The 12,819-nt window shown below is 42.5% G+C and overlaps 1 protein-coding gene across 1 annotated transcript in view; it reads left to right on the top strand.

Annotated features, from left to right (window-relative positions):
* The first annotated feature begins 4,494 nt into the window (after positions 1-4,494).
* Positions 4,495-12,819, top strand: part of LOC115035557 (latent-transforming growth factor beta-binding protein 2) — a 76,949-nt gene continuing 68,624 nt past the window's right edge. The window contains exons 1-2 of the mRNA XM_029493438.1: positions 4,495-5,185; positions 7,988-8,061. Of these exons, the coding sequence (XP_029349298.1) occupies positions 4,854-5,185; positions 7,988-8,061 (406 nt within the window). The 5' untranslated portion in view covers positions 4,495-4,853. The remainder of the gene's footprint in view (positions 5,186-7,987; positions 8,062-12,819) is intronic.

Below are 12,819 nucleotides of genomic sequence, written 5' to 3'. Positions count from 1 at the left end.
TTTGGAAAATGAATGTTTTTATAAAATTTCTTATTTGACCTAATTGGCACTCGGCATGATCCACCCTTGGAATCTGCTCCAGTGGCATTTATCCTGCAGTGGCATGACATCATTCTGTAGGTTGTTCATGAGACACACTGTTAAATCAAACTTCAAGTAACAGAAGGACTACACCACAAAATTCAAGGCTACAGTGAAGGCTTTAGAGAGTATTAACTGAACTGAACAGTATATTCTCAAACTGACTGAAGTTAAAAATGCTATCAAGTGCATATTTCACTGACTCGCCAAAGCTGTCATCAATTTTTATGCGATGTAGAAGAACTGTGAGTTATATTAAATCCCTAGGAATCTTTATGTTTTTGTCAAATTCAAGAGAAAGGGGTGTGATCAGGAGTCTGGGTTATAATATAATGCAGCTTGCTGGCGCACATTTCAAATGGCAGAGATGCTTCTGTCAGCTCACTGACCCTGATCACACAAAACCAGTCAGAGAACTGCTTCAACTTCACATATTTAGCCCCTAGATGGAAGCAGATGGAAGGCAGCATCTGCATCCCTGTCAACATTTTTTTAAATTCCTGTCAAAACTAAAGTGTATTCAGAAATTCAAGGAGTAGAATAACTCAGGGCTCCAGTTCCATAGGTATCACCTGACCGTGGATAAGGAGAGGGATTACTTTTACCTCCATCCACTAGACAGTTTATTATATATCAGGAGAGAGGATGCAAATCTGTTCTACAAGCCCCTGCAGGCTAACCCGGAATATCAAGTGAGATTAGGAAGCTTCTGAGGTTTGCCCATAAAACATTCAGCCACCATCAAGCCAGGTGGAAAACTATCCGTTAATCTTCCTCAGGCCTTAAACCTCATGGAGCCGTGCTGGTAGCATCACTGACTCCAAAGGTAAATCAACAAAAGCTAAAGTAAAGGAGCTGTGATGGATTTAGTCCTTTTTGTTTCTTCAGGATGACCTCTGACACCAGCCTTGACTTCATGTGATGCAGTTGGCACCTGGTTGGCTATTGCACAGTGAGGGGTCCATCTATATCACAACCTGTGCTGTAACGTGCAATTTGTCATGACGTCTCAACCAAAGCCAACACTGCTTGTTCTCTAGTGACACTTTTCATGGGCTGTGAAAGGGGTCATTTGTAAAAGGGAAGCACTTAATGTAATGTTTGTTACAGTTTTCTTGCCATTGACATCCCCGGCAGCTCAAAGCCTTTGTTCACCTAACAACTCACACCCACAAATGTATGAGCCAACCGTTCACCCATGAAGTAATGTAGGGCAGATATATTTCCAGACATGCGTCAGAAACATAACCAGTGGTGCTAAAGTCTGTCTAACTTTATTGTGTTTCTGGATTCTTCCACTCTTTTGTAAGCATTGAAGGCACTGAGAGATTTCCCCTTTGTCTAAAGTAATGAATAGCAATGCCAAACAAGGTCCGCATGTACACTATGCCTTTGAGGCACTTATACGAGTCTCAGTTTTTCAAGTACTTGCATCAGCCATATATAACAAAAAAAAAACAAGTATCATGGAAGGCGAAATGGAAGGGATTGTCTCAAATAACGCCCATGTGACCTACTTCTATTACCCAGCTGACAGCATTTCATTCATACAAGCTGGGAAAGGCCCTGTAGACCTTGGCCTAAGCACATTACATTTGTCCTGCTCCATCTTCAACTGTTTCCTCTTGTTGCGTGTATGCCTGTTTTATGTACACTGCTCAGTCTGCTAGGAAGCACGATGGAGGTCTTCTATAATATTCCTTTCCAAGGAAAAGCTGTCATGTTCAATGAAAAAAGACTGCATTAATAAAGCACATAATTTCAGCCTTATACGAAGCGGTTGTCTGCCAAACGAACCTCTTTTTTCCACGTTTTCCCCCAGGTCCTCACTGCTGCCCAGTCTGAACAATGTGAGTATTATGTTAGCTGCTGGGCAAAGAGGAAGGAGAGCTCGGGGCCTTGATACAGACGGCTAAAGGTAGCTAACGAAGAGATTGACGTTCCTTGTTGGTACACTCCATTGAAAGTCATCACAGAGACTGATTCACATGGATCACTTAAAATTCTGGAGGCAAGGCTAAGAATAAGCTGTTGATACTTGCTTATAATGAGAGCCCTGCAGTGTTCGTGCAATGATCCTGTTCGGCTTTCCAATGAGTACACTTGAACCCTGACCCCTCACTCACTCAGCAGTGACAAGACAGTCACTACCTCAGAGGATGCAAATGTGTCTCTCTTGGAACGCTCATCCTGACAGGTAAGCATGTACATGTTCCCATGATAGGATTCATTAGGAGGCAGAAAGGCTCTGAAAATCATCTCATCTCAGCGATTGAAAGCACTAAGTATTCTGGAGACATGTCAAACAGACACACACACACCTCCATTCATGTGCATGCACACTGAAGAAGTTTAGCGCCAGTTTAGCTTCAAAACTTGGATGTGGTTATTGGTACTGTGACCCTGTGCTTTGTAAGAAACTGTGCAGTGTAATGCTGTTATATTTCTGGTCAGTATTTGAAAGACGATAGAAGTGGCTTCGGTTGTCATTGCCAGAGTTTTCAAAAGACTCTTTGTGTTGAAGCGTCGGTCATAGCCAGAGACATCCTCCTGGTATTTATACTAGAGTTCCTCCAGATGCTGCAAATTGTATCAAATTGGGCCACGTTAAGTCCTGTTTCATAACATGGGTAGCTGGGGCACAGTTCCTTAATGATCCCCAACCAGGGGTATTTGTGCCCCAGAGGGTACTTTTGCAGCTGCCACAGGGGCATTTGATTTGCTGTTTGGTCAACTAATTACCAAAAAAGAAATGAAAACAAAATGTGAAAAATATTTGTTGTCCTTAAGACAACTGTAACATCTCAACACTTACCCCTTGAAATATGACCTGTTGCCAGTTAGTACACACAGTAGCTGAAACTCTAATTCAGTATCGTACCGCAGGCCTGCTTTCATTAGGGCACCAATGTTCGGAATATCTTCTGTTCCCAAGAAGTGCTGTTGTGGTGCTGTGTTGCATTATACAGAGAGGTGTTTCCGTCAATCTAATATAAATGACAAAATAATAAAATCCACTTGTCGGTGTAACGCAATACAGTTTAGTCAACTGCGCCACAAACAGCATTCTCCAAAATAACCACGCAGATGATTCAACACCTTTCAACAGCTTCAACGATAACTGAACTTTCTGACTTAGTTTTAGATGTCTGCGCTCTCAAAAACTGACAGCTGATGCAGACAGTTGGAACAGTGGGATTCAAGTAAGCTGTTGTCCGGAATTTTCTAGTTGTACAAATTCAAATTTGATCAGACTGATAAAAATATGTTGAGAAATTGACAAATAGCAGCTTGAGCTGCAGCCCCAGGACACTGAGCAGATGACACCTGCTCACCCTCGGGGACCCTGAGGTCAGCTGGCAACGATCGGTTTCACTGGGGACACTGACAGCAGGCAGGCAGTGCGTCTGAGGCTGAAGGGGGACTTCTGGACAGTCATAAGACAAATGCAGCCTCCTTCTCTAATTAGATTTCTCCTGGGTTGGAGGATGAGCTGTACTCAGCTGTGGCGCTCAGTCCAAGTCTCCACCACTCGCTCGGAGAGCCAACAGAAAGAGCCTGCAGGACAGGAGGTCTCCATTCAGTCTAGGCACTCCTGGTGAAACTTCACTTGTCAGACGTTTGTGCCTGACCTGTGGTGAGAAGGAGAATAGGCAGACTGCTAACCTCCTGCCGGCTGCTGTGTGTTTTGGATGGCAGTTCTGTGAGTGGTAATGATGCTTGGGGACCCCCCACAGGCCAGCATCTTTGCTGGCTGAATGGCAGCTGGGAGCTAGCTCTCTTTGGATTATTTAAGGTCTTTTGGGAAAAGAGTAATGTGTTGTTTCCAACACGGCGGGAGGGAAAGTGATGATGCGGCACGGGCGAGAGGGGAAGATTAATGATATTTGTTACATAACCTGACCATTTTTCCAAGCTCCCAATTTGAGTTTGACTCCTCGATCAAAGGATGTGTGTTTTAAATGCTGAGAGCTGCTTCACACTGTCCTGCTGCAATGTGACCAGATAAAACAATCTGCACTCAATGAATCCAAAATCATCGCAGAAGAGACGACAATAAGTTAAATAAACCTACAATCGTGCTGCTAAGTCTTTACGGGGAACATCTGGAAATGCTTTCTTAATTTTTATGATGCTGCAGTAGCCTGTCAGCTTTAGGTTAAACTAAAGGCAATGATTGATGTGGCTGCAGTCCTGATAGCTTCAATATTAACGTCCCAAGGAGTCAGAAATAGACAGCCAGATGATGTAACTTGGCAGGGAAAGTGCGTGTGGGCACATGGACAGAGTGGTGCGGTGAGCGGAGGCAACAATGCAGCCGACAAGGGGGAGTTTCTTCGCTCGCAGAGCGCATGCATGCAATCCCTACAAAAATTCCCGGTGACTCCACATCCAAGGAGGTGGTGATATTCATGGGAGCTCGATTCAAGCTCTCTCACTCGGAGCAGGAGTCGGAGCAGTCCTGGAGCCTCTGCGCCTCTTTTCCTGCTTCACACTAACTCCAAAATAAGGAATAATGACTGCTTAAAATAACACAGGGGAAGAAGTGAAGCTTATTGAGTATCTCACTTTGGGACTGTGGTCAGGAGCTGTGTTTAGTCCTACCTGGGCATTATGAGGAGGTATCCAGGCTTCCTTCACTCTTGGGAGAGGATGAGGTCTTGTTGAACTCTTGTAGTTTGCTCACGGATTTGCAGTCTTCTTTTTTTTTTAAATACTCCTATTTCAGTTGTGTTCGGTAAACTCTAAGTCTATCTGCACTTTTAGTTTGCATGCCCAAAATGGACCGTGCAGTATTTGCTGTTTTAATGCTGGTGACAGTTGCGCTCATGCGGGTTGGCACTAGTCTCCAGGACAGGACAGGTGGGAGGACGGAGGCTGCGGGGGCACACCGGGCACACCGGCAGCAGTCACGGCTGAGGAATCAAGGTCAGTCGCCGAGGGGATCGGAGGACGGTGCTTCTCCTCCGCCGGCCGGCTCCCCGGAGGACCGTGCCCCTGATCCGCCGCGCACCGCCCGAGCAGCAGCCGGCAGCCCGCAGCAGAGAGCCAGAGTGAGCCGCAGGCAGAGCAGCAGGTCTGCCAGCACAAGGAGACTTGTGGGGTAAGAGTGACAGCCAAGTGCTCTACAGTCAAATCTAAAAATGTTTTACTTTGCTTTGTCAAGCTGTTCCAGCCATTCGAGCTCTCTGTGTGTGAGCAGCAGAAAGAAATTTGGAAAAAAAAAAGAAATGTGTGTGACCTATTTTACTGTACAACAGCCCATGTGGTTTACAGTAAAGTAGTGGTGGCCCACTTAAAGCAGAACCGTTCTTCCTGTAAGGAAAACCATGTGATGATGTAACTTCGCCCACATAAAATATCAGCAAGTTGGTTTAGCTCTAGTTAAGAGGAGTGCACACAACCTCATCCTACGAGCAAAAGAGCTTCAGCTCAGCCACAGTACTGTATGTTTTTGTCAGAGGTTAGAGCAGGACATGGAATAATAGCTGGGGATAAACACTGTGCTGATTACTGGGCTGATAGTGGACACCAAGTATGTATATGAATGAGTGAACTGAATTTGAACTGTTTTGAGGCTCATGCAGCATTGCATTAACACCACTTCCCCCCATTACTACACATTAGGGTGTATTTAAAGCATAGCAGAGAAGTAGCAGCAGACGACTTCAATGTGTGTGCCCCATTTTTGTGCTGTTGCCTGTGGCCATGTATTGTAGAGGCTTAACTGGAGCATTGGCTGGTGAACATTTTCAAATTTGCTTTGTGATCAGAAACACCTGTTTCTGCAGTGGCTCTCTCTCTCTCAATACTGCAAATCCCTTTTTTTTTTTTCTTTTTTTTTTTTTTTTTCAACTCTGTTAAAGTCCAAACAGGACGGTCGGCTGCTTCCTTAATAAAACGCTTTTCTTTTTGTTAAATGAACCCATGTCCATCTAGTCCTGTTTGTTCCATTTGGACAAAGCATGGTACACACTGGTGGGGAGATGGTTTACATAATAATGAGTGGGGAATTCGAATGGCTCACCTTGATTTGCAGACAGTGACTTATAAGTGGAATATCTCCTTTGCGTGCCACAACAACTCTTGCTTTCAGCAAACTAATTGTTTATATGGCCAATTTATGGGGAGCACATTACAAGCAGTAGGACAATTCAGCCAATTGGCTTGCCATCTGTCTCTCTAAGTTCAACTCAAAGTATGATTAAGAAAATTTATAAAGAAGAAAGTAGGTAGTGGGCTGAATGCTTCATGTTCACTCATCCCCTGTTTGCTAGCGATACCTTTGCTCTTGAAGATGGCTGAACTGGCACTCACTCTCTCTCACACACACACACACACACACACACACAAAGGGTAGGAATCTTGTCTTCTACTTAAATCTACATTTTACTGTCCTCTGAATTATTATTTCAAAGGTACCACTAACAGGCTCTGATATATCACACATTAAAAACAACATATCTGAGTGTATTCGCCAGTGAGACAGTTGCAGTAATGTACGGCTGAATTGTGGTTCTGTCAATATAAAGCGAGGCCTTAAGAAAATAGCTTCCTGTAGTAATCCATCCAACATGCGTTATTGCATGCAAGGGCCACTTTCCTTGTTTGACTTTGCCAAGAAAACAAATTTCAGGCTTAGATGAATGGGGTTCTTTGAGTTTTAAAGAAGCATAAAGGTAGCATATCGTAAATCTACAGGAACATTACCTTATAGCAGTCTTCTGGGTTATTTTAACACATTGATTCATTCGCTTCGAATGAATCATCTGCTGCTTGTTAGAGAAAGTGCTTTTGTGACACATTTCCCTTTGGAATGCCCACTTAGCCTACTCATTTACTACATCCTGCGGCACTGGCAGCTCTTGGTACACTTAATTCCCCTTTAAGTTGACTCAGTGTGACTCCTCTCGTGTTTTCAGTACACCTGTCATACATTTGACTGATCCAGATAGCTCAATGGAGAATTATTACTCCATCTCCTTCCACTGGTGTTTGAATAAAAGTACGACAAGGTGTGAACAAGGTGTTGCTTTATTTTGGCCTGGGATATGATTCTAATTATGTTGTGAGTTCTCAGTTTCAGACATAAAAATATGCTGTGATGGAATTCAAATGCGGTGACTGATATCTTTGGCATGGGCCTGGGCTGATGTGTTTGATTTATGACAAAGCTTAGCCTGCCAGAGGGCTCAAACAACTCCAAGTTATCCTTGTGACGCCTCAGTAAAGCTTGGCGTATCTAATGAATGCACTCCAGCTGAGGCTAGTGAGTCAATCCCTGTTATCTCTTCAAATCACTATGAGTCAGACATCCACTTACCGTAATATCTTGTGAAAAGATGACGGGGCACAGATCCTTGCCAGCATGTTGACTGTTGCCCTGAAGTTGCTCTTGCGGTCTGGTGCCTTTTCATCTATCTTGCTGCAAAAATTGGCCTGCGCTGCAAGTGAGGATTAAAGAGTGCAAAGAATCCAGTTAAAACTGTTTAAAACTTGTCATTCCTCATTTGCTATGTGATTTATAGGAGATGCAGGGTGCTTTTCATGTCCTGTGTGTCTAATCCTCTCAAGGCTCAGATATCTCTGTATTTGTTTTCACTCTGGACTCTCACCTAACAGAATGAGGGACTTGTGGATCTAAACTCAGATTGAATTTTGTGGTTTTGTGACTTTCCCCCAAATTTTTATGAAATGAAACGCAATTATGGTGTAATATCATCTGTGGTCATATCAATAGAATTGCCACATCAGGATGATTTGGAACTTTAAAAGCCTTTTCAGTAAGATATGCTTGTCATGCGAGGGAATGATGAGGCATTCCACAAACACTTTTATGCTCACAACATTCCTGCCAGTGTCTTACCTCATAAAAGTCTCTCTGTGGATGTCTTCCTTTGTTCAGGCCAAATGTCTGTGGAGGTCAGCAGTGCTGCTCTGGCTGGGCTTTCGCACCAGGAACCAGCAGATGCATAAAACGTAAGTAAAACAAACTTACTTCTTCTACATACACTTTAAAATAAATGTAATTCACACAAGCACCTTGTCATTCAGCTACTGATACTACTTTGCAAACATGGTCATACGTGTTTGTAAATCTGAAAAACACACCTAAGCCCACTGACAAGCCTTATGTACAACATAATAGTACATTTGGACTGAGGAAACTTAGCAGACAATGAGGCTCTAAAATGTTATGCACACAGAATGAAAAATAATGCCATAAAAGGAAACTAATGACAGTCTTGTTAAGTGGAAGTGGTCTGAAAGTTTTCCGAGAGTGTGATTGCCCTATGGTCATGTTCATCATGTGGTGTTTGCCTTTTCTCCTCATGTAAAATCCTTGCATGGAAATTACAAGCTCTTAGCACTTGGCCCTCTTCTCGACACAAGCGCTTAATTATGGGTGGAGCTGTTGCTTCTTTTATTTGACCACAACTTCATTGGATATCCAGACAGCCAGATAATTAAAAGTGCAATAGAAAACTATCCGTGACTGAATAATTGGGCACTTCTCGAAAGGCAATCTTGACAGAGACATGTTGTAATTATTAGCAAAGTCTCATATTTTTTAGGCATGTTCTTGATAAAGAGGCCCAGACTTAACCAGTTTGCATGCCATGTGTCATTTCATCTATCTATCTATCTATCTAGTTGTTTACTGTGTTCTCTGTTTCTCCCCAGCTAATTACTCAAACCCACACAGACACACACACATGCAGTTGACACACATTTCAGCCAGTCGATTACACAACAAGCTGAGTGGTCCCAGCAGCCTCCTAATTAGATCTCCATCCCTCCTACCCAGTGCAAAGTCTCCTTCCATTTTTTTCTCAAGTCCCAGCTAAAGGGGCAGTTACCAAGGTGTAAATTACATCTAATGTGGAGCTGCAGTTACCCAAATTAAATGAGCAAATACTTCTGCCAGAAAGTAACAGGTCCAGTCTAACATACCTACGTTAAACAAGCCAGAGAATCTGAGCAAGCCAGGGGTCTGTCCAACCATCTGGACCCTCTTACAGCTTGGCCCTTACCCAGGTCTGACTGGAGGCTATGCTATCATCAGCTGATTGAAGTCCCTCGGTAGGCAAGGTGCCAACACAAAGGCCCCAGAGTTGAGCTGGGACTGGGAAGCCCCCACGTACAAGACCTCCGTGGAGGAAAACAGGCTCAGACTATCTTTATTCTGTCCCTGTCTGAGACCCTGGCTGTTTTATTAGGAGATGGCAGCACAAGAAAACATGTTCACAGTGGGGGAAATTAAAGGAACAAACCTGTCAGCTGGAAGAATAAGTAAAAACATATCGTGGCTGAGATGCGTCTAGGAAATTTTCACTGAAGGGATTGAAGTATGTCTAATATTAAAAGTGTCAGCTGCAGGCTTTATCCATGAAGCCAGATTGGGTGTCGAAAGTTATGGCTTTCTAACAATACCTCCTTGTTCAGTCGGGTTGAGGTCAGAGCAAATATATGACAGGAATTGGATCACTAGTTGTCCTGGGAGTGCGCCTACATGTCTTTAGAAATGTGTTTATAAAAAGATCTGCATCTGGGTCTCCCTGGGTAATCTGGATAGAGGCATTCTGAAGGACTCACTTCTGCCCATGTCCTGGCAGACTTAGTGGCTGTGTCTGTTTTCAACTTCAGAATGGATGGTTTGCAGACCTGTTTGTATATTAAAAGAATAAAATAGCCAGTGTTATGAGATAGAAAGCTCTGATCCATCAAGAGCATTGCATTTCCTCCACTGGGTCATGTTTATTTCTCTTCTAGCCCAGTGAATTGCTGTAATTAGAGGTAAACTTCATAGGTTTTTATGACTGAGGCTTTCCTAACCAATGCTTTATGAAGGGTGGCTGTGGACCATAAGGTGCGTGTTTTGTGGTTGGCTGGTAGAGAGGCCAGGTGTGAGCGTGGCTGTATTTCCATCTGTTTACTTGCAAACAAAACTGAAGCTCTCATCAAGAAGAATGGAGCATCTTGTTTCTGGGTCAGCTGTTATACGTATGCCCTGCAGTGTTGATATTCACATCTGTTCATCAAACGCAGTTTTGCTTAGATAAAGCGCAGAGGGAAGCCGTATTGCAGCCTTGCCTAGTCATTGCCTGGCAGCAGTCCTCCTGCCCCAGTTATGGGAAAAGTCTGTCAGTTGCATTACTCTCACCATCAACACTGTCTTGACACAAACACTGGTTAAAGCTTCCCAAACAAAACTGCAGAAGGGAAATGTCAAATTCCTTATTGAATTTTGTCGTGTTTTTGATGGACTCTCACACCAATTTAAAACAATGCTTCACCCAGATTAAAAACACACCATTCATAAAATATACCTGCAAGAGAGAGTCATGGGAATGTTGTACCCCTCCATAAACAGTAATTGCCAAATTGTTGGTACAAAGAAATCAGTACCATCACTCACTCTTTGCATTGGGAATGGCTGCAGAAATCTGTATACAAAATAGAAAACGACTTATTTGTTGAATTGGGATAAAGATTTGAATTGGTGGCATGTTTTATGATAAATACGGTAACCCTCAATTAGATATTTTGTAAGTGTAATTACTGTTTTGAATTTGTGATTTACACCACCAAAAACAACATTATAGTCGGAAGCAGTAGTAGAAACCCGTGTTACTGGAGATTTAACTGTATCTCTTTTCTTTTTGTATTTGTTGTCAGATGAGGCTATACCTACTGTGAGCATGGAAACCCTATGAGGTCAATCACATGCTAATATAGTCACAATGACAAAGTCAACATGTTGATAACTAGCGTGCATTATGTTTACAACAGGTCCACCATCCTAGTTTAGCTTGTTAGAATGATAACATGGACTATGCTTCATTAACACAAAGTACAGCTGACACTGGAGGGATTCTAATTAGTTATGTATTTGTTCATACATTTTGTGGCATATTGAAATTTTGTCCAGATGGTGGCAATAGAGGAAAAGTTAAGGGATCACCAAAGTCATTACAGTTTATCCTGTAAGGGACATGGAGGTGTGTAGCAAATTTCGTGGAAATGCATGTTGCTTCTAAAAGTGAAAAAGCATCAACTCATGATGGTGCTCACAAAAACATCTTTGAGATTCATTCCCTGGGAACAAGAAATGTCTCTACATCATTATAATTTATTCACTAGTTGTTGTAATATTTCATTCCTGATCAAAGGGATGGAGAGAGATTTTTGCTAGCATGGTTAAACAGAGCGTAACGTATTGGCGTACTTCTGCCAGGGTCGCCATGCATCAAAGTTCTGTCATGCTGCCTTGGCTTTTCCAGTTGACATAGCTGTTTTTGTAAATGAATTAATGGCAGGGCTGAACTACGTCTAGAAAAGGTCTTTTTTTTTTTTTTTTTTCAGTAGATGCTGCGATGAGTCACAAGTTCGCTGGTAAATTTTGCACTGCCTTTTCACAATGTTAAAACTATTTGGAACAGTAAAAGACTGAGAAAAGACACAAACAGGCTTTACATTCTACCTGTACTTAGAGTACACTCTGAAGTGCAGAGTTATGTTTCTGCAGTGGAATCTGTTTCATCACACTATACATCATAATATTTTGACAAAAGCATGTGCAACACATGGCAAACTCCTGCAAGAAGAGCCAATGCAGAGAACACAACCCCCACCAGAAAAAGCACACACATGGTCCTTGATTTAAAGCCATCGCTGTCATAGGGAGCGCAGATGAAAGGTGCATCATTCACATGCAGAACTAAAGTGGCTTTCAGACAGCAGTTCGTAATTGACAGAGTGAAATGCAATGGACAGGAGTTTCTTTTCTGAATGCCTTCCAGCTTTCTTTGGCCTGCTGTGCTGCTCAGGGCCAAATCCCTGTAAAATACCTTCTCAAGGCGAAACTCTCTACCTTTTTCTTACCTCTGCTATCACAAGATGACTCTTTCCCTCTTTCTAAAAAAACAATATTGAATGTAGTGCTTCTCTTGTTTCAACATATATCCAGTGAAGTATGGTCAGGATTGAAATGCAAACACATTTAGAGCCACGCACATCATGTTAGAGGCTTGATGTAGCTGTTGAGCAGTTTCATGGTTCCCTCAGTCTGTGCGTATAACACTAGTTAGTTGGTTGAGTTTAGTGAGAGCACATTTAAAGGCCAAAAGAGGAAAGCGATTTTCATGGATATCAAAGCCATCACCATGTGTTTTTTGTGTGGATTAATTAACTAATCAATTTCATACTACCAATATGGGAGTATAAAAACTGTCAATGGGTTTAAACCTGATCATTTTCACAAAACTAAGTGGATGCTCTTCTTTTCTTCAACATGTGTGAAGCAGCTGGCAAAGTATCGAGGACAAATATATTTTCTGACCTTAAAAACGGTATCCAAAAATGCAGGTTCACAATCCTCACCTAATAGATACAAGCCATTTAATTTTCCTCTTTATGAGACACAGTAGAACTTATAAATATAATTGCTCGGGTGTTACAGTAAAATACGGTCCTTGCATTCAGACTAAGACTCATGCTCAACCTGAAAAAGTTGACTCTTAGATAAAGAGGCTTGTCATGGCATAGACACTTAATGTCAAGAGTCATAAGACACAGACCTTTTTTGGTGTGTGTGTGGTTAAAATGAATGGCATTATGAAATCTTAAAAATCTTACTGATGAGAATCTAGCTTCCTGTGCATGGGTTCTCTGTTTTACTAGAACAGGAGGAGGTTTTTAAGAAGCTGGTGTTTTCGAGTGATGCCATTGAACTGG

This window comes from Echeneis naucrates, chromosome 22 (assembly GCF_900963305.1).
Source record: "Echeneis naucrates chromosome 22, fEcheNa1.1, whole genome shotgun sequence".
In the NCBI taxonomy this organism is placed as follows: domain Eukaryota; kingdom Metazoa; phylum Chordata; class Actinopteri; order Carangiformes; family Echeneidae; genus Echeneis; species Echeneis naucrates.
The sequence above is the reverse complement of the archived record's forward strand: the minus strand, read 5'-3'. Positions and strand labels throughout refer to the sequence as shown.